The 18455-nt window shown below is 43.9% G+C and overlaps 1 protein-coding gene across 1 annotated transcript in view; it reads left to right on the forward strand.

Moving 5' to 3' along the window:
• Positions 1 to 381: 381 nt before the first annotated feature.
• LOC139048748 (E3 ubiquitin-protein ligase ZNF598-like) overlaps positions 382 to 18455 on the forward strand; it is a 31272-nt gene continuing 13198 nt past the window's right edge. Inside the window, exons 1-3 of the mRNA XM_070523307.1 lie at positions 382 to 737; positions 11808 to 12065; positions 15987 to 16198. Of these exons, the coding sequence (XP_070379408.1) occupies positions 573 to 737; positions 11808 to 12065; positions 15987 to 16198 (635 nt within the window). The 5' untranslated portion in view covers positions 382 to 572. The remainder of the gene's footprint in view (positions 738 to 11807; positions 12066 to 15986; positions 16199 to 18455) is intronic.

An 18455-nucleotide genomic window follows, 5' to 3' on the forward strand; every position in this document is an offset into this window, starting at 1 on the left:
TTAATACTAACTAAAGTTTAATGTTTTATCTTGTGCTGTACACCCTAAATAAAATCGCGAACATCAATAGTTCATTTACATTACTTTTTGCATTAATTAAAGAGCCGATAAGTGTTGTTTCTTGGTTTTGATGCACCTGTCGCTGTTTCAGACGGTACCGAAACCGAAATCACTCGCTGTGTTATTACTTAATTACATCGTATAAGAACTGCTGATTATTTGTAGTAGAACACCAAGCACGTAATTACCAGTAAAAACAAATACCTGCTGTGCTGCCAACTGGGACAAATTGCGACTGATCAATGGACTGCTCCTTGTGTGCGAAACTGCCCTAAATTGACCTTCCGCTTAGATTTGCGCCGGCCTCGGCCGTGCCGTCACTTCCGCTCATCAAGTTGTATATCTCATCTCCATTATCGGCCGTATCTGTGCTGTTGGCTGGCGCCGAGTGTCCGTGGGCCCGCCGTTCAAGCACCGAGCGAAGGAAAAGCCTCCGCATTCGTGTTCCACCTGCTCCGCAAGGAAGGTGGCGCAGGTTTTGTGCCTCTCCGCGTTCAGCCTCCGATTCCAAGATGGACGTCAAGGAAGACGACAACGTCTGCATCGTCTGCTGGCGTGAGATCCACGTTTACGCGATCGGCCTGTGCGACCACCCCGTCTGTCACGAGTGTTCCACTCGCATGCGTGTGCTGTGCCGCAAGAGCGAGTGTCCCATCTGTCGCCGTAACCTTCCCAAGGTGAGAATGCTTAGCTAATTTTTTCTCTCCTGTCTTCAGCAGCGGGAAACGGCTCCCGAGATAATCACACCGCCGACGCACAACGAGGCGGCTCAATTCCGCGGTCTTAATAATAACCGCCGGCATGTTTTCCAGGTCTGTGTGAAGTTGAAACCGCCACATGACGTACTAGTCATTTTTCTTTTAGCTTGCCCCCTCTGTGCACCGCATCACACTGCTTGTAACTGGGACAGATCGGTAGGCATCGCTTTTGCCCATTGTGGCCTTAACCGGTGTGGCCAGGGAGATAGGGGAACGGTCTGCGCTGCTGTCGTCGTGTCGAGGAAGAAAACGAAAGAATGCGTGCCGACTCTACGCTGCGAGCGGTAGTCGCGGCCGTTCGAGAATTACAACGTTCCTTTTATTCTCAATCCGACCTCCGAGTGCGACTCGTGACAGTTCCTGCCACCAGAAATCACAGCTTGCAGCCGGTCACACGTCATATGACAACGGTCCGACCTCGCACTTTCGTTCAAACGAAACTGCCTAGACGGCATGGCACGTCTCCGGCTGTTATCGCCTCGCTCGATGTAAACGAAGGTCACGTTAATTGCGCCCTTCGCTCTTCATTAAAAAAATAATAATAAAAAATCGCTCTGGCAAAAGCGGCACAGCTTTCTTCCACCAGTTCAATTCGGTAACCGCCGGCGCCTACCCGACGGTATTGTTTCGTAACTAAAAAAGCATGGCTGAGATAGGCATACGCCCTTTGTTTTTGATAGTCTTGAGTGCTGGTGTTGGCACGTCTGCTTCGGTGTATGCGGTCTAAACGGTCGTCTTCGAATGAATGAATGAACTAGAGAAACCACCGAGTATTTCGGTGTCTCTCGAAATCACGAATAGGTGGGCGCCCGTCTTGCAACTTTGATTAACCGCCACCGTGCAGCCGATGTTGACTGTATCGCCGTTCTTTCTCGAATGTACTCGCACCTGTTGCAGCGACCATATTCATCCGCCTGCTGCCCGTTCCGAAGCAGTGTCGACTTCTCTTTGCCAAGGACGCGCGATTGTTAGGGCCTACACTATGGCGAGCAGCCTTGATGTCTTTGACCTTGATCTTGTTTCGTTATGGATTAGTCTGAGCATTCATATTGCACAGTAACAATGCGAATATGAAGGGGCGCATGGCGCTTTATGTTATGATGGGAACTGCCTTGGCTGCCATATGTGAAGAAATGGCAAAACCCTTAGCCTCCCTGTCATGAATCGGGGAGTTTACTGTACAGAATGTGTGGCTCAGCTACTTTAGTGTGACTGACCAAACGGCCACAGTTCATGAACCCGGCGAAGAAAGAAAACTGGATTTTGTCACTGCCCTGTGGCCAACCTGCAATTGACTGCTTAACTTGTCACCACGGCAGCTTGCGCTATTTAGTACCTTTTGTGAGCAACTTCACGTGCACTTTGTTGGTTCACATTTTCTTTAGGTTTAGTTTGTTGATACAGAAAATATCAGCATCACTGTCGTGCGTGATCCCCATTATACTTTGTGGGGGGTGTTTTCCGGCCAGTTGCACTGATGTGCACTTCAGAAGCGTGAAGATCTTCAGTTGGTTGTGCATCTTTCACTAAAACACCAAAGAAATGCAAATTTCTGGCAGAACAGACGAGTAGACGCTGCCTGTTTGTTCCTTCTGTCATACGGAATTAAATTAAGTCTAGCACTATGGCAGTGTTGCAAAACTAGTGCACACTGAAATTGCAGTATCTCTGAGCATGTACTTTGCTGATGTCTGCACATAGGGGTTAAGTTTTAGCACGCAGTTTTTACATAAGCTGCTAAGTCGCACGAACAAAAACCATGCGCAATGCAGGTGTATCGCACATGACACACTTCGCATGTGGTAGAATTTCGTCTTCCTTGTGAATATAGTAAGATTTTGACCATCGAAATTTGAGTGGTTCAATCACGACTGTGAAGGGGCTTGGAATAGAATACCATTTATTAAAGGGTAGGGTGTGTCTGGCACGAAAGGGCATGGCATCATCAACGTTTTCCAATGAAGCTTTTGATATCATCTTGTGTGCACGAAGCCATCAGTGATCTCCTGTGGCCACACCTTCACAACCTACCTCTACTTATTTTCCTTCTTTCTGTGCTTGAAGCTGCGCTGCTGTGCCAAGTGGAGCAATTCCTGCATGGCTTCCCTTGTCACTACACGGAGCTCTGGTAATAGGGTGGCCTCCTAAGTTAATTCACTTTGGCATACCATATTAGTCAGTGTTTATTTTTTATTTCCACCACCATATGGCGTCACTGCCTTAATCCATTGGGAGATTTCTGCTCATGGTCCTGTCGCAAGCACTGCTTTGCTGTGACGGTCTAAAGAGATACAGGCAACAGCCACAGTGTAATGGTGTGTCACAATATGTATGATAAGTTCTAGGTACTACAAGATATCTAAAGGGAAAGGATAGGCAGTCTTTTTATTTTTTTAATTCATTTTTTAATTCATAATGTCATTCTTCATCGGAGAAAACAAAACAAAAAAATGTCGCACGGAGTGAGGTCAGGTGAGTAAGTAGCGTGGGCGCCTGGCCTCGCTCCGTGTGACTTATTTTTGTTTCCGCGGATGCAGAATTACTTGAAAGGGCTGTAATTTCACGATGTAGAAGAGGTGAGGGGAAAAACCAGAGAGTAGCTATTAGGCCATCGAAACAGACGAGTTTGAAAAATGTTTCGAAGAATGTAATTGCAGATTTGGACAAATGTATTAAGTGTTGTGGAGAGTAACTACAAGGTGATAAGGTTGTTTTGTAAAAAAATGAATAAATACATAGCTTTTTAAAAATAATACCGGTTCCTTTGGGTACCCCCTCGTATTAAAAGGGCAAAAATGCATAACAGAAAAAAAAGAACCTGTCTAAGAAGACGTGAATCAAGCAAATAAGAAAATCAGACTTGGTCAGCCCACTTGAGGGGTTGGCCTGTGACCGAAAATGTGGGTCAAATGACCTGCTCATTGGTACTGTTTGTACAGTAAATTTGACAAAAAGAAAGAAAGAAAATATACATTTGACAAAAAGGAAGAAAGAAAATATACATAAGAGCGCGCACACACACACACACACACACACACACACACACACACACACACACACACACACACACACACACACACACACACACACATATATATATATATATATATATATGAAACCAAACACAAAAAAATATTGAGCACTGTAAGAGCGCCACAGGTAAACAGGTTAAAAACGGTGGTTCAATTGATACAAACATGAGAAAATCATTCATTCCACATTCCGATAAAGAAATACAAAAGAAACAATTCTAGATGAAGTATATTGAAAAATGTGGAGAATAACAGCAGATATATTAAACCACACGAACAAGAAACGCTAAGCACCACATGTGAGCCGATTAAAGATGGCGTCTCAATTTTAATAAAAGACCCTCGACAGTCGTGCAATTGTATGTGTAAACTCGATTAAATAGGATTGAATCCCGCCTACGCCAATCGCATTTCGATGAGGTGAAATGCGAAAGCACCCGCGTACTTAGATTTAGGTGCACATTAAAGAGCCCCAGGTGGTCGAAATTTCTGGAGTTCTTCACTACGGCGTGCCTCATAATCAGAAAGTGGTTTTGGCACGTAAAAACTCCATAATTTAATCTAATCGATTAAATATCAATATTTAGCTTGATGTTCATAAGTGCAGTCTGGCAACCAGGCAGGCTATGTTAAAAAAAATGTCACAGGGCCACCTTAGTGTATACTAGTTGAGATTGGCTGGCTCGTTATGAATTTCATTTATCCTTGGTTCATTTATTCCAAAGCACTCTCATTCAAGCTTGCAGTTTATACAAATTACACAGTTATGCAAAGAAAATACCTCATCCACTGCCCCTACAAAGTTAAAGACAAAGACAAATTTGCTGCATTGAGGAAATACCCATTAGGCCAGAAAGCAGCTCTCTTAAAAAGTGGAAAGTTACACATTTGATGTTTTTTGTTATTTTTTTTCTGAAATCAGTTGCTTTTGAGTCACTGCCGCTTGATCGTTATTTCAAATGCAACCAATTAGGTAAAGATCTGTTCTGCACTTGCTGAAGGAGGGCGTTTCTGCACTCGCTGTGAATTCAAGTATGGAGTAAGTGCTACCTTCTATGTTCTGGTCTTTTTACTTAAATCTCAATGGCCCCAAGTTCAAGTTTGGTTTGAGTGTACATCACAGAGAGGATACACTGAGATGGTTACGTTCGGAAGTCCCAAGGTAGTGAAACTCTTAGAGAGACCCCTTCAAATGAAACTCGTTTATACAAGTGTGCCCCCCCCCCCCCCGCAAGGGCACCTGCGTCAGCAGGCGTTTGGTGTGTTGCTTCACATGTACCCAAACACACGAGGGTTGGACCCTCTTGCATCTAGCCATGAGCGGCTTTGCGGTGTCCGGCGAGAAGAGAATTCTGGGGCTTGAGCCATTGCTTAGTGTTAGGGCCTTCATGGCTCCATCGACGGAGGCAACGCAACCCTATGGCCTTGGCTTCGGCACTTCCAGCCTGACCTATCCGGGAGAAATCAGTAGTTGCGTTTTCCTATCCTCTCCACCTATTTCTATTTCCTATTCCCCACCTGTGGCAAGTTGCTTTTCATCCACTTTTATTTCCATTAATTTGTCGTTTCTTTATTTCATTTATTAAGCACAAGTAATTTCCCCTATGTTGTCCTTGGTGTCAGTGTTTGTTGGCTTTTTATGATATGACTAAGAAAAATCGGGCCCCTTGGTTAACCTCTTTTCTTCTCGTTCATTACATAACAAGGGTCTCGAATCCGGCAACATTGATGCCTTCCAGTAGCATGTGTGGGTTTATTGACCGGTTGCCTTCACCCAAAAAGGTCTCGTTCTCGTGACGCCTGCGGCAGAAGGGATGTTCCACATCCTCCGCCAAGGTCTGTGAGTGGCGGAGCTGGCTAACACTCCCAGGGTTCTACTAGGCGACATAAATACCCAAGGAAGTGGATGGGGAACCGGCGCTGCAGTAGCTCAATTGGTAGAGCATCGAACTTGAAATGCGAAGGTTCTGGGATCGTTCCCCACCTGTGGCAAGTTGTTTTTTTTTATCCACTTTCATTTCCATTAATGTATCGTTTCTTTAATTAAATTATTAAGCACAAGTAATTTCCCTTATGTTGTCCTCGGTGTCAGTGTTTGTTGGCTTCTTATAATATTGTTAGTACAGAGTAGCCAAGGCACACTAAAGAACATGCAGCCAAAGAGGACACCATGAAAAGCTCTGAGAACAAAATACAAAGACCACAGTCGCCACGCTCACTCACGAGCACTCCACACTCATTTCATAGGCGTGAAGTAGAGCGCCTTGTGTTTCTCGTTTCTGTTGTTGTCCAGAATGTGGTGTTGTTTACCTCTTTGAGTGAGGACGGCTGTGAGAGGGCATAAGTACGAATGGGAGTGTGACCTGGCGAGTTTGAATGGATGTTAGTAAGGACGCAAGTGAGTCCTAGTTAACAGGAGGCTTTAGCTTGGGGGCTCCTGTTTAAGTACATGAGAAAGGAGAAATTGTTTTTCTTGACAACCACTGCACCAAAATTGATGAGGCTTGTTGCACTTCAAAAAGAAAAGTTAAATCCTAGGGACTGTTGTTAGCAAATTTCTGATTTAGGCTGTAAATTTGTTATTAAGAATTGTGAAATATGACAAATTTTCAGAAAACGAAACTATCAAGTTTACAACTTTTTAACATGCCAATGAAAAATGTTATCACAATTCTGTAAATTGCATCTAGTAGTACATCTAAAGTGGACGAAACTGATATACATGTCCCTCAATAGACCACTAATGTGCGATTAGAACATTTGCAAAACAGTTAACAACATAACAAATTCACGTAAGATATAAATTGAAATAAAATTTTTACAGAACTGCAATATCGTTTCTTGGTGCAGAACTACAAATTTGTAAACTTCGTGTTTACATATTTTTCTAACTTACCAATTCTTGAAATTTCCCCCTTTTTTTTAAAATTCAGGCCTTAACTCAGCACAGTGCTTCCAGCTGTCACTAGAATTTAACTTTCACTCTCAAATGCAATAAGTTTAATAAATATCGGCCCAGTGGTTGTCTTGGTAAAGCATCTCTGCATTTTACATGTATTTGAATAAGCGGCATCGAAGTTGGGTCCGAGCTAAAGCCTCCCCTTAAACCGAGTACGAGGGAAAGTCAATTACGGCGCTTTTGAATGGATGTGAGTGCGTGCCGGTGAGTGGAACTGCATGCAAATACCAGCGAGAGCGGGTGCTGGTAAGTGTGAAGGGAAGTGGCTATGAATGCGAGTGAGTGTGAGTAGAAATGTGAGGGAGTACCGACAAGTGTGAGTGAGCACACGTCCTGTGAATGTATTGGTGAGTGAGCATTTGCGTATTCTGTCAACCTATGAGAAATGCACCAGCAGCAGCGCAGGTCTATATAACATTCACGACCATGAACTTGCAACAAAACAAGCAACATGTAAAATAATTGTAAAGAAAGAAACAATATATATTGAAAAACAAAACTAGTACACACCACTTAGTTACCAGTTGTAGTATGCACGAGTAAATTGCCAGTTGCAGTTCTAATTTATGTAACTGAGCTTAAAGTGAAGTAAAGAGGGTATAAGAGTTCTATGATACCTTATAGGGTGCTTGCGAATATATCAGAAACTTTTGAATAACAAGTTGAATATTGCACTATTCAGTTCGGTCGTCGAAATGAGTAGTCATTATTCGTAATCGTGTATATTTTTCTGATAGTTATAAGATTTATTGAAATTGTCAACTGTGCTCAATCAGACATAAAATTGGAGCAAAAGTAAGATAAGCTTAATCCCGGGGGCCATAGGCATGAAGCACTAGTGGTGGAGCAATCTATGCCACTCAGGGAGCCAAACCTTACCGGCTAAACCTCAGTCATTCACACCCTTCACTCTGAAGAGTCCTGCACATACAAACTAAATACATATTTATTCCTAATGCTCCATTTGGGCTTCATAAGCAAGGTTTCATAATGTGCAGTGTAATAACAGAAACTGGCTAACATTACTAATACTAGGATGCAAACATTGTTTTGTAATAATGGGGAGAACAGCTATTGATTATTTGAAGAGTATTTTTTTGATTTGGTATCAAAAATTACTATTTGAATCACCCTCAATTCTGTACACTGCAGTATCTGATATGCATCAGGCTGTATCACAGAGTGCTGTGCTAGCTCTTTCCTGCTCAGTGCCTGTTGCATACCAGGGATTGCTTTTTAGCTGATGGAACACATGAGAGCAAAACAAAAAGTTTGTAGGTTTAGCTAACATGCACAGACATATATCTGCCATTCTTTCTGTTCTAATACTATGCATAAACAAGCATGGTGCACAGTCCCCTAACCAGTCCCCTGCTTCATGCTGTAGAGGCTTGTTGCTGGAGCATCTTACTTGCCTGCTTGAACATCTTGAAGCGCTCCTCAGCAGGCTTGTGGCTTTGCGGACAGCAATGCGTGGTGCGTATATTGTGTGGCGACAATCACACATTCAAAACCTTGCACACAAGAAGGTAAAGAAGGTATTGCTTGTGGAAGCTGGACTGTCCATACAGTGGCTATATGGCAGCGCCTACGTAGAAAAATTGCTGAACACCGTTCCAATTACTAGTAGCACCCTGCTTGCAGGAAAAGTGGCACTTGTCATATTTATTATTGAGAGAACTGACGGGTGTATGCCCCTGGTTGCAACTCATATTGAGCACGATAGTAGCACGTATGGGAAATGAATACTAAATTCTAAAAGGAATTCTTGCAGGACTTATCTCACTGTAAATGTTGACGTTAATGTGATTAGTGTTGAAGCAATGTAGCGACGTGCTGTATTGGTGCGGCTATAGCGCATCACGTTTGAAGCATGTATACAGCCAGACGGAGCCTTCTTCTTCCTCTTCGAGTTCCTGCTGCTCCTTGTAGCAGTGGCCAGTTGTGCACTTAGTACAGCTGTGCACAATCTTGTAAATTACTTGGTGCAGCAGATGAATCGCATTAATGTTAAGTCATCATGTTCTCCTGAGCTCACACTGCTGCTTGTGAATGTAAGCAGCAGTGACCAAAGTTGGTGGGAAGTGGTTAGGCAGAGACAAACACACAGACTTCTGCAAACTGGATGAAGTTCCCTAAAAAAGGCTAATTGCATTAAAAAATATATGTGATGTTGTGTTGGTGGGCAGTTCTTATAACCATATTATAAGTGCCCACAATATATTACATTAATGGCAGCTGTAAGAACAGCTGAAAATTCAGGCGGGAGCCCACCTCTTTGTATTCTCAGAGCAGCCACTCTCCCTGCCAGCGGAGGCGATGTCATAGCTCCCGCTTACATGTCGCAGGGCCCACCTGGGGGCAGGGCCCGGCCCATTTTCACATATGGAGGGCTAATGGCACATTTGGAATAAAGAATTGTGGCAGAACCCATCTCTAGGTGACTGTCGGCGGTAATGCATTAGCATTGGAGTAATGTAGTGTCGCAACATAGTGTCACCTTTGAATCAAGTGGTATGTATGAGGCGTGTACTGTCACCTAGTGGCACCGCCACGAAGTCTGCACTTGGCCTTTGAAATGCATGGCGTGTTGGTGCATGCAAACACGTCATGTGGCAACTGGGTTCCTCCCTCACACTTCTTTCTGGACAAGCTGATCTGATGGCACTGCTGAGAAGTCCGTGCGAGGGCTCCAAGACGAGAAGTGTGGCACAGCAGTGCCTAAAAATGCTGAGAATTGTTCGACATTGCCTCTAGTCCCATCTCTAGCTCACAATGACCTCACAAGTTTAGAGTTCAACTAGACGAGTGGGCATTGCTGGGAAGCGTTTATATAGGCATGCAAAGCAGTGTAGCCTAGCACGTTATGAGAGTTCTATCTACACAAAAACAGCCTGAATACGGAAACGCAAAGCTTTTTGTAATTCTCAACTTCAGCTTAATTCTCAGCTTTCTTTCTCAACTTTTCGTAGAAAACTCTGAGATTTACTGCATTTAGAATTGTGATTTTGTCAGGTTTTTTCTGACTGTGCACATAAGCTTAAAGCTGCTCTGAGAGCCCTCATATGTGTGTGTAGTGCATGTCAATTTTTGTTTATGCATTGCTTTCTTTTTAATACTTACTCGAGTAGTGTATTTTGGACAGTCATTAGAAAGGCCATCTTTTCAAATTTTCAATATTTGAAAGAAATATATAAGATCTAAAAATGATAATAGGTTGTGGGCGCAACTTCCATTTGGTGGAATGCTCTTCCTCTTTAGTTTCTTAGTATTTCTACATTTCATTTGAAAAACACAGTTACATGCCGACTGCAACAAAACTTTGGACTGAATAAAGAGCCTAGTTTAAGATAATACAGACACTGAGCAGCCTCCTTACAAAATTTGGCACTTGAAATAAGAGCGGAAGCATCACGAAATGCTTGCAAAAGACCAGCCATTTTTGATACTGAATTTGAAAAAAACATTGCCATTAGAGCCCACCAGAAGTGACACATGACCAAGTTCGCGGTCTCTCGGCATGACCGAGAATCTCGGAGGCCGTGCGGCTGCGTACCCGTAGATACTGTGGGCACCGCAGTTTGCCACGCGAGCCCTCTCACCACCAAGACGCTCGTAACTACTGCATGCTCTAATTGTGCTCTGTAGTTTTCCAGGCGTGGTGACTTGAGCCATTCCTGGCACCCGCGGCAAGCTGAAAATGTCTCAAAAACACAGATGCGAGGTGCTCTGATTTACGTCATAGTGACACCACCAGATGCACACATCGTCAGCTTAGATTGCTAACAAAGCAAACTGTACATTTACCAGCTCTCCAGCTTTGCCCAGATTGGTTCGGGGGTATATACTGCTCATTTAACACAAATTTAGCCAAATTGAAATTTTGTTCCAGTTGGCCTTTAATTTTCCTTTGCTTCAAACTATGAACATAGAGCTTGGACAAAACAAATGAACGTAGCACCATGATAATTTCTTTCTTTTTGTGCAAATTCTGTATTCGTGCTTTGTCGTGTTCTATATTCAGGCTACCATCGTGCATCGTTAGCTAGCTAACAGTGGTTTCGAATACCATTTTCAAGACCTTCCGCGGCACCCACAAGCACACTGCACCATCTATATATATATATTTTTTCTGGGTGGTGGCGATCATTAAACAGGCTTGGAAGGTGCAGGAGTTGGCCAACACTGCAAGTGCTTGACGCACTCCAAAACATTGCAAATTTCACGATTGTGCTGTGTCTGTGGTTGGTTTTTAGATGACTCGAGCAGCAGCAAGTCAGAGAATCCTGCCTTTTCATCGGAACTTAATTGAGGGGAGCTACAATGGGGGATGCATTGCTGGTTTGTGTTCCTCCACCATACCAGGCCATTCAGCACCTGCCAGCTAAAGTAAATGCATACCAAAATTCCAGAAAATGCAGCGTTGGCAAAACCCTCCAAAAACAATTTACTGCAAGATTTGCAACATTTCCTCGTGTTTTACTTCAAAGAGCTGTTCTGCCACATGATGCATGCAACTATAGGGCTTCCAGATAATTGGTTCTAGTAGGAGTGCTGCTTGAGACAAAATTTTGATTTCTTCACAGGTAGCGACTGTTAGATGGCGAAAAATTTTGCATATTTCATAATCTTTATAGGAATATTTCTTTTTAGGTGCACGGATATCGTTGCAAGTTTTGTTCAGTACTATTCTACAATTCTGTTTTTGGCAATTAAAATTATGTGTTGCCACAAAGAACTGGTTAATAATGCCTGAAAAGCACATTTATTAAACTTTCTGTTCTTGTATTTGCATAAAATGTTAATTGTAATAGTTCTTTCAGAAAAACAATCTAGTGTAACCTATAAAAAACGGCCATGTTACCCTCCTCCTTCCCCCATTTCCAAAGAATTAAGAAGAGCACTGTGAAAGTGCTTGTGCTTTCGTGACGAGAGTCAGTGAATGAATTCACATGACCATCCCAGTCTGCTCATTGTACGCCGCCCTTCTATATGCAGGTGATCTTTGTGAAGGAGTGCCGCCCCTACGAAGAGCTGAACAAGCGGCTGTACCAGGTGGACGTGCGGCCGCATATATGCTTCGAGGATGAGTCGGTGCGGCAGGCCTACCGCGAGCTACTCGACAACCGCTGCAAGTACTGCCCGCTGGCACAGGGCAAGCCGGCGCCAATCTTCAGCAACTTTGGCATGCTGCGGAACCATGTGCGCAAGGAGCACAACCGCACCTATTGCGACCTCTGCGTCGAGCACCTCAAGGTAGCTGGCCGCCACTGGCTCTCCTGCCTGCTTTATCACTTTTTTATTATTTGCCTTCCGAGTTTTTTTATTGAACATTGTTTGCCTTTCGGTTTTGTTGTATTAGTGCAAAGCCTTTTAAGTGCACCCTGTAGCAGAAGTGTAAGGACTGGGGATCTCGCAATAAATCTGATATTCTTCTCCACTTACGAATGCAACTTGAAATCGAGGACTGCACTCCATTTGGCATTGTGACTTTTCCAGTGCACTCTGCGTTTTCAGCTTGTGTGTCTGAATTACAAATAAGCTCAGTTTTTTTTTTTTTTTTTTCCGATGAGCCTGTGCTTTGTATACTTTTGCTCAGTGCTGTACAGAAGGAATAGAGCTCTCAGGACCCAACAATATTGTTGAAGGGTTTGAACAATACGTTCCATGGGGCATATGCATCAATAGACAGCATGCAGACAGCGCAGGAGCATTAATACTAATGATGCAAATAATACAAAAGCAGAATAAGCTGAGAAAAAATAAAATAAATGCAGAATCCTGAGTAAACACAAAAGCATGAATGCAAAACAAGAAAATGCGGCACCTATGAACTAGTAGCTCTAATTGCAAACATTTGTAAGTCTTCTGGAACATACAACAGTCGAACACTTGTACAGTGAAATGACCTGTATAAAGAAAGGTTGACTATTTCCTCGCTAAATTCCTATCTTTTAAATTTATTGAGAACACCTCTACAACGAAGGCTGCTAAAACCAATTGGCCTGTACAGGGAAGTAATTTAGGCGTCCCCGACGGCTCATTTTTTGCTTTCAAAAACCATATAGTGATGCCGCCCACTGCCTTCTGCAAATGTCACCAAGGTACGGCCATCACTAGTGACACGCTTGACGAAAGTGTCGATATCGGAAGTAGTCCTGCTGCCACTCGGGAATCGCTGAACTGGTACACTACTTGGAACACATCATTGGGTGCGACGGCTGACGAATACATCACATTTGATGACGATGTGGTCATGTAATTTTAACTGATCACAAGCGACGTTTTCAAAGTCATCAATCAAAGGCAGAAAGGATGCAAGTGTCAATGAAGGCAACAGTGAGAGAAAATGGTGCAAACGAACCAAGAATTTTGACGGCGAAGGACTGGATCTCTGCATTCCGCGATCTGCAGCTTTACTTTGCTTAGTTGCTGTGTTTCGCCGCGGAGTGTACTGTGAACCTCGGTGCGATAACGGTGGCTGCAGTTGCGCATTTTGTCGGGCAAGGTGCGCATAGCAAATTAGCGACCTGTTTTACTAAGTCTCTTTGGAATTCATGTTAAATCAAGGTTTTCTATTGTTGAACGTGCTTAGGATCCTCTGTTGTGGGTGGCACGCAGTGCGCGCTTTACAATGAAGTTACTTGTATAATCAGACGTTTGACTCTGTAAGAATGTGCTGATGGGCGATATTGTTTAAATCATTCCCAGTTATAATGCAGAAAAATTCAAAGGCTTGATTGTAATAATTAGCGTGTATTTCAGGAAGAAGGTACCAACGGCGTAACGTGGAGATAGTTGTGTCAGAGGGAGAAGTCGGACATTAGTTAAATGTAATTGGTTGGTGTTAAGTAAATGCATTAGAGAGGCAGTATTGTATTGAACAAGGTCACGGTGTTAGTTCTTCATTCAGTTGACATTGTTCATTTACTGTCCACTGGGACAGCACTCTTTCAAGGTCCCGATTTCCCTGCATTGTGACCTTTGAGGTGGGTGTTCCAAGTGTAATTAAGGATTTGTTAGTTGTTGGTCCATTAGCTTGCTTTCAGTTTGTATAAAATATTCATGAAGGTAGCTTCCAATAAAGTCAGGGCAACAGTTCAGTCAACTTACAGAACAGGCTAGCTTGAAGAAGTGGTTTGGAACAATGGACCGCTTTTCATGTCATCAATTAGGCAATGACAAAATCTGTGGAATATAACCAGCCCCTTTATGGCCTCTGTAGGTCACTGGGAATCATTTTAATTCAGTAGAGGTACCAGCACTCATGGAAGTGTGGTCAAGGAGCGTAGAAAACACAACTGGATATCATAGAAAATGCTTAGAGAGATTCAACAGCTACCATATTCCTTCAGAAAAAGAGCACAGAAATACTGGTTAAGATATTTGTCAGGCAAGAAGACGCAGTATCTCCATTGTCACTGTGTGCTTGCAAGAAGTATACTTAATATTCGAGATTGGGAACGATGAGGTGTTAGGATGGATAGGAGGAATGTCTCGGCAACCTAGTGATGCCCTGTCTAGTCTGAGAGTACGTTTGATAGTTCATATGCAGAAGACGAAGGTAATGTTTAATAGCCTGGCAAGAGAATGGGAATTTGTGACTCACAGACAGCCTATTAAAACTTTGCAGAAGAGCCGTCTATACCTAGTCATCCAGGTTAGAAGACGGAGATCTCGAGAATAAAAATTGGTTCTTGCACAGCATGCACCCTCAGGGTTGTTAGCAGCAGCTATTTATTTATTTATTTATTGACACTGCAGTTCTGTTTCCAGGACCTTAGCAGGGTGCATAACAAAGTGAAATTGAAAAATCTAAGTACAAAATACAGCAGTACATAACATAGGTCACTCGCTATGTGCAAAGGCAAGCAGTTACTGAACCACACACATTAAATCACTCGCTACAAGAACATAGATGTGCCATATAGCTTACCTGTATCCTTGAAAAAAAAACTATGCAGCCAGTGCATTCTGCCACAACCAGCTTAGGGGCTGGAACTTAGAACACAAAGAAACTTCAGGAGCTAACGATTGCACAATGAGTGATGGAATAGAAAGTGATAGGTGTTAATGACAGGTAGAAGGCTATGTAAATCAGAAAGAAAGCACACGTGATGTTCTAGTTAAGAATGTTTCCTGGGTTTTTAGTCCCAGAGGTAGTATAGACCCAGCGGTCTGCAGCTTGACCTGGTAGATCGGCGAAGAGGGCCTAAGCATTGACAAAGCGGTGGAGAACGAAAAATTCACTGATGATTACGATACTCCCTAATGCGAAATTTGAGCGCAGCTCTATATGTGTTTTCATTTCGTGATTTATTGGATGGCGCAGACAGTCTGTCTCGTGCAGCACGCTGCAAATGGAGGGAAGTGCACCCTCCTCTCCACTTTCCTCCTTGCGCCTTTCATCCCCTGCTGCGCTCTGCGTTCACTTTCATCTTTCACTGCACTCGTTCGCTCGGTTACACTGACGCTCGCTGCTGGAACTGGCACCTGAGAGCTGTACTCTAAAAACAAAAACATTTAATTATCTCTGTAAATAGCTGTCAGCTTAACGAGCAGCTCGTGAGCAAAAGGCAGAGGTGATTCCACCGGCAAGGCAGACTCCTTGTTATAGCTTTCCAGGAACACTCTTGCTCCGTAGAGGGAGCATATCGTCAGTTGCATGTGCTGTCGGTGCTCGGTTGTCGCATCTTGGCACGTCGCCATTAGCCCTTCATGCTGTTGTCTTCGTGCAGTGAAGTTTGCTTGCTCTCCCTGCATAGCACATGGTAAGAAAAGGGGAGAAGGTTTCACAGTAAGGCACAAACACTCTTGCAGACACCTACGGAAGCAGTCATGCTTGTTTGTGCTTGCCACTAGGAAACAGGTCTTTTGGCATTTTGAAGCAGCCGACCTGTTTATGTTTTCAGAGCAATAATTTGAAGTAGTAGTTGTTGTTCGTGTCTGCGTGACATGAATGTCTGTTAGTCCTGGAGGTGAGCCATAACAGGAAGTAGAGGTGTAGATGGAGAAGTCATGTAATGCACAGGACAGATAACTGGTGGTCTGTTGGACTGACATAATGGATGCTCAAGAAAGAGAAATGCTTTCAGCGCATAGCGGTGGCAGGGCAGTGTATGGTGCAGTTAGGTTGAGAAATTTGCCTATGAACTCTTTGCCCATCTTGTCTCGCAGATCTTTCCGTGCGAGCGGACAGCATACACACGGAGGGACATGGCACGGCACCAAAGCCAGGGGGACCTAGATGACACCTCGCACAAGGGCCACCCTCTATGCAAGTTCTGCGACGTGCGCTATTTCGACAACGACGAGCTGTACCGGCACCTGCGCCGGGACCACTACTACTGCCACTTCTGTGGTGACGACTACCGGCTCCAGTACTACCGGTGGGTGCTGCTGCCCATCTTTCCGCTCTAAAACATCTAAAACAGGGCATGCAGGCTGCGTATGCACTCAGCCTACTGAGAGTCATGCAAAGTCATGGTCGCACTAGGAAAGGAGACTCGCGCCAACCTGCCGACTGCGGTCCAGGCGTTAGCAGACTGTGCTGGACAGTTGCTACTCCGCAGCAATTTTCCTTTGCTCCCTATTTGCCTTTTCCTTTATTTATTTAATTATTTAAATAAACAGCCAATTACAGCGAAATCTCAATATAATGAACTTGAGAAGGACCATGGAAAAGTGTTCATTATTCTAAAAGGTTATCCTAGTGAAAAACCACAGAATTAACTATTGCATCAATCAACTCGTCAGTTGTCACCATATGAGCTATCCCACTGTTGGCTCTCGGCTTAAGCTATTGCTTCCATCGCCACGCACCACCGAAGCACCATGCAGTAAGAGTGGTGTGCGCAAAAGAGACCCTGACGCCGAGAAAACTACCAACAAAAAGGAAGCACCATGTCGCCTCCAAAGCAAAATGTTTCTTTTCATTTGTTTGTTTTTCACATTCCTTGTCATGGACACCGCAACTGTCTTTGTTCGAGCTGAGCACCTGAACTCTTCTAAAGTGCAAGCGCGTGTAAACGACAAAGTCCGGAAAGTGTGACCTTGTGGCATACCCACGAGCACGAAAGTTACGCTGCTCCACACGTGTAGCTGATATGGGTGCAGGAAAAAGCGTGAAGGAAAGAAGGGGAACACGCAGAAAGGGGAGCGAAAATAGGAAGAGACCCACCTTCGTGGCTAGGCTACACTTGTTTGGGCCGAGCATGCGTTTATAATACCCGATTCGTCGACACCTCTACAATAGGTAAAAGATAAGGTCCCCTCCTACCCATCTACATTTTTCCCCTCTGGTGCAGTCTTAGGTTTTTGGAGCCCATATGCTGTGGTGTCTGCTTTCTGCACCTTGTCTTCTGCTAGCATGCTGTTCCAGCTGCTGTAAAGGATATGTGGAAATCTTAGAATCCCCAAATTTCATAACATTAATACATAGTACTGAGGCATTAGCATGACACAGAAACTGAATAATGATCGTTATTCTGAAAGGTTTGGTATTTTGAAGTTCGTAGTACTGAGGTATGCTTACATTGAAGCTATAAGCAGTCAGCAGGGGATTTCTGGAAATTTTGTTAATGTGGTGTTTGTAGTAATGAAATATCACTGTGGGGGTTGACCTGCCCTTCCCCCCTCCCCCCCCCCCACTTTCCCTGCCCATGCACGAGCATGTTTGCATTACCACGAGGCGCTCACTTCCCGCCCTCTCTTTCTCCTAGCTCTCGCGGGAAGATAGTGCTCATCAATCCATCATCCTTGGCTCCAGGGCGTCTACCAACCGGGAAAACTTGGGGAACTTGTGCTTACCGTATTTACTCGCATAATGATCGCACTTTTTTGTAAAAAAAATTGAAGCAAATTCAGGGGTGCGATCATTACGCGAGTTAAATCTCCCGCGAAACGAACACATTTTTTTTTTCATCCCGCACTTGCTGCGGGATGACAACAGGTCAACAAACAGACGGCCGCCGCTGTAACAGTGCAGGACACCAAAACAAAAATTGGCAGCTGGTAGGGCAAGCCAAATGCGCCGAATGAGAATTTTTTTGCTTCTCGTTAGTGCATTACATGCATTGAAACAGTTTCTTCTGTACCAGTAACGAATAATATCGTTAATATCGGCAAGATTGCAGCAATAACGTAGCCATGTCTACTTTGATGGGACAGAAACGGAGATGGGTGCACTTAGCTGCGAGTGACATAGAAATGCACATAGTGGGCATGCTGCGGAAACTGCGGCATTCGTATTCACTGCTATCCTAATATGGCACGTTTCCGCTAAGGTTGGGCGAATATCTTAGCTGTGTTACAAGTGTCGGCATATGAATAAGGTACACTCCTAACGTATCAGTGTAAATGTGGCTACTGTCGTTGCCGCTCGCGATTTGTTGCATGCCCACGAGTACAGACGAGAAGAATCGAAAGGTGCTTTTGTTGTTGTTGTTGTTGACCACAGCCATTATAAAGCCTACAAATAATAAAGCAAAGGCAAGTTTGGTTGTAGCTATTCTTTTCTCATGGAGGTGCGGAAAGTGATGAAAGGAATGAAATGGGGCATCTGCTTCAGAATGTTTGGTGCATGCAGACTGCTTGGTATGTTTTGAAGAGTCGTTCGCATAGCATTCGACAGATGGTAAGCGCGAT

This window comes from Dermacentor albipictus, chromosome 8 (genome assembly GCF_038994185.2).
Source record: "Dermacentor albipictus isolate Rhodes 1998 colony chromosome 8, USDA_Dalb.pri_finalv2, whole genome shotgun sequence".
Lineage (NCBI taxonomy): Eukaryota > Metazoa > Arthropoda > Arachnida > Ixodida > Ixodidae > Dermacentor > Dermacentor albipictus.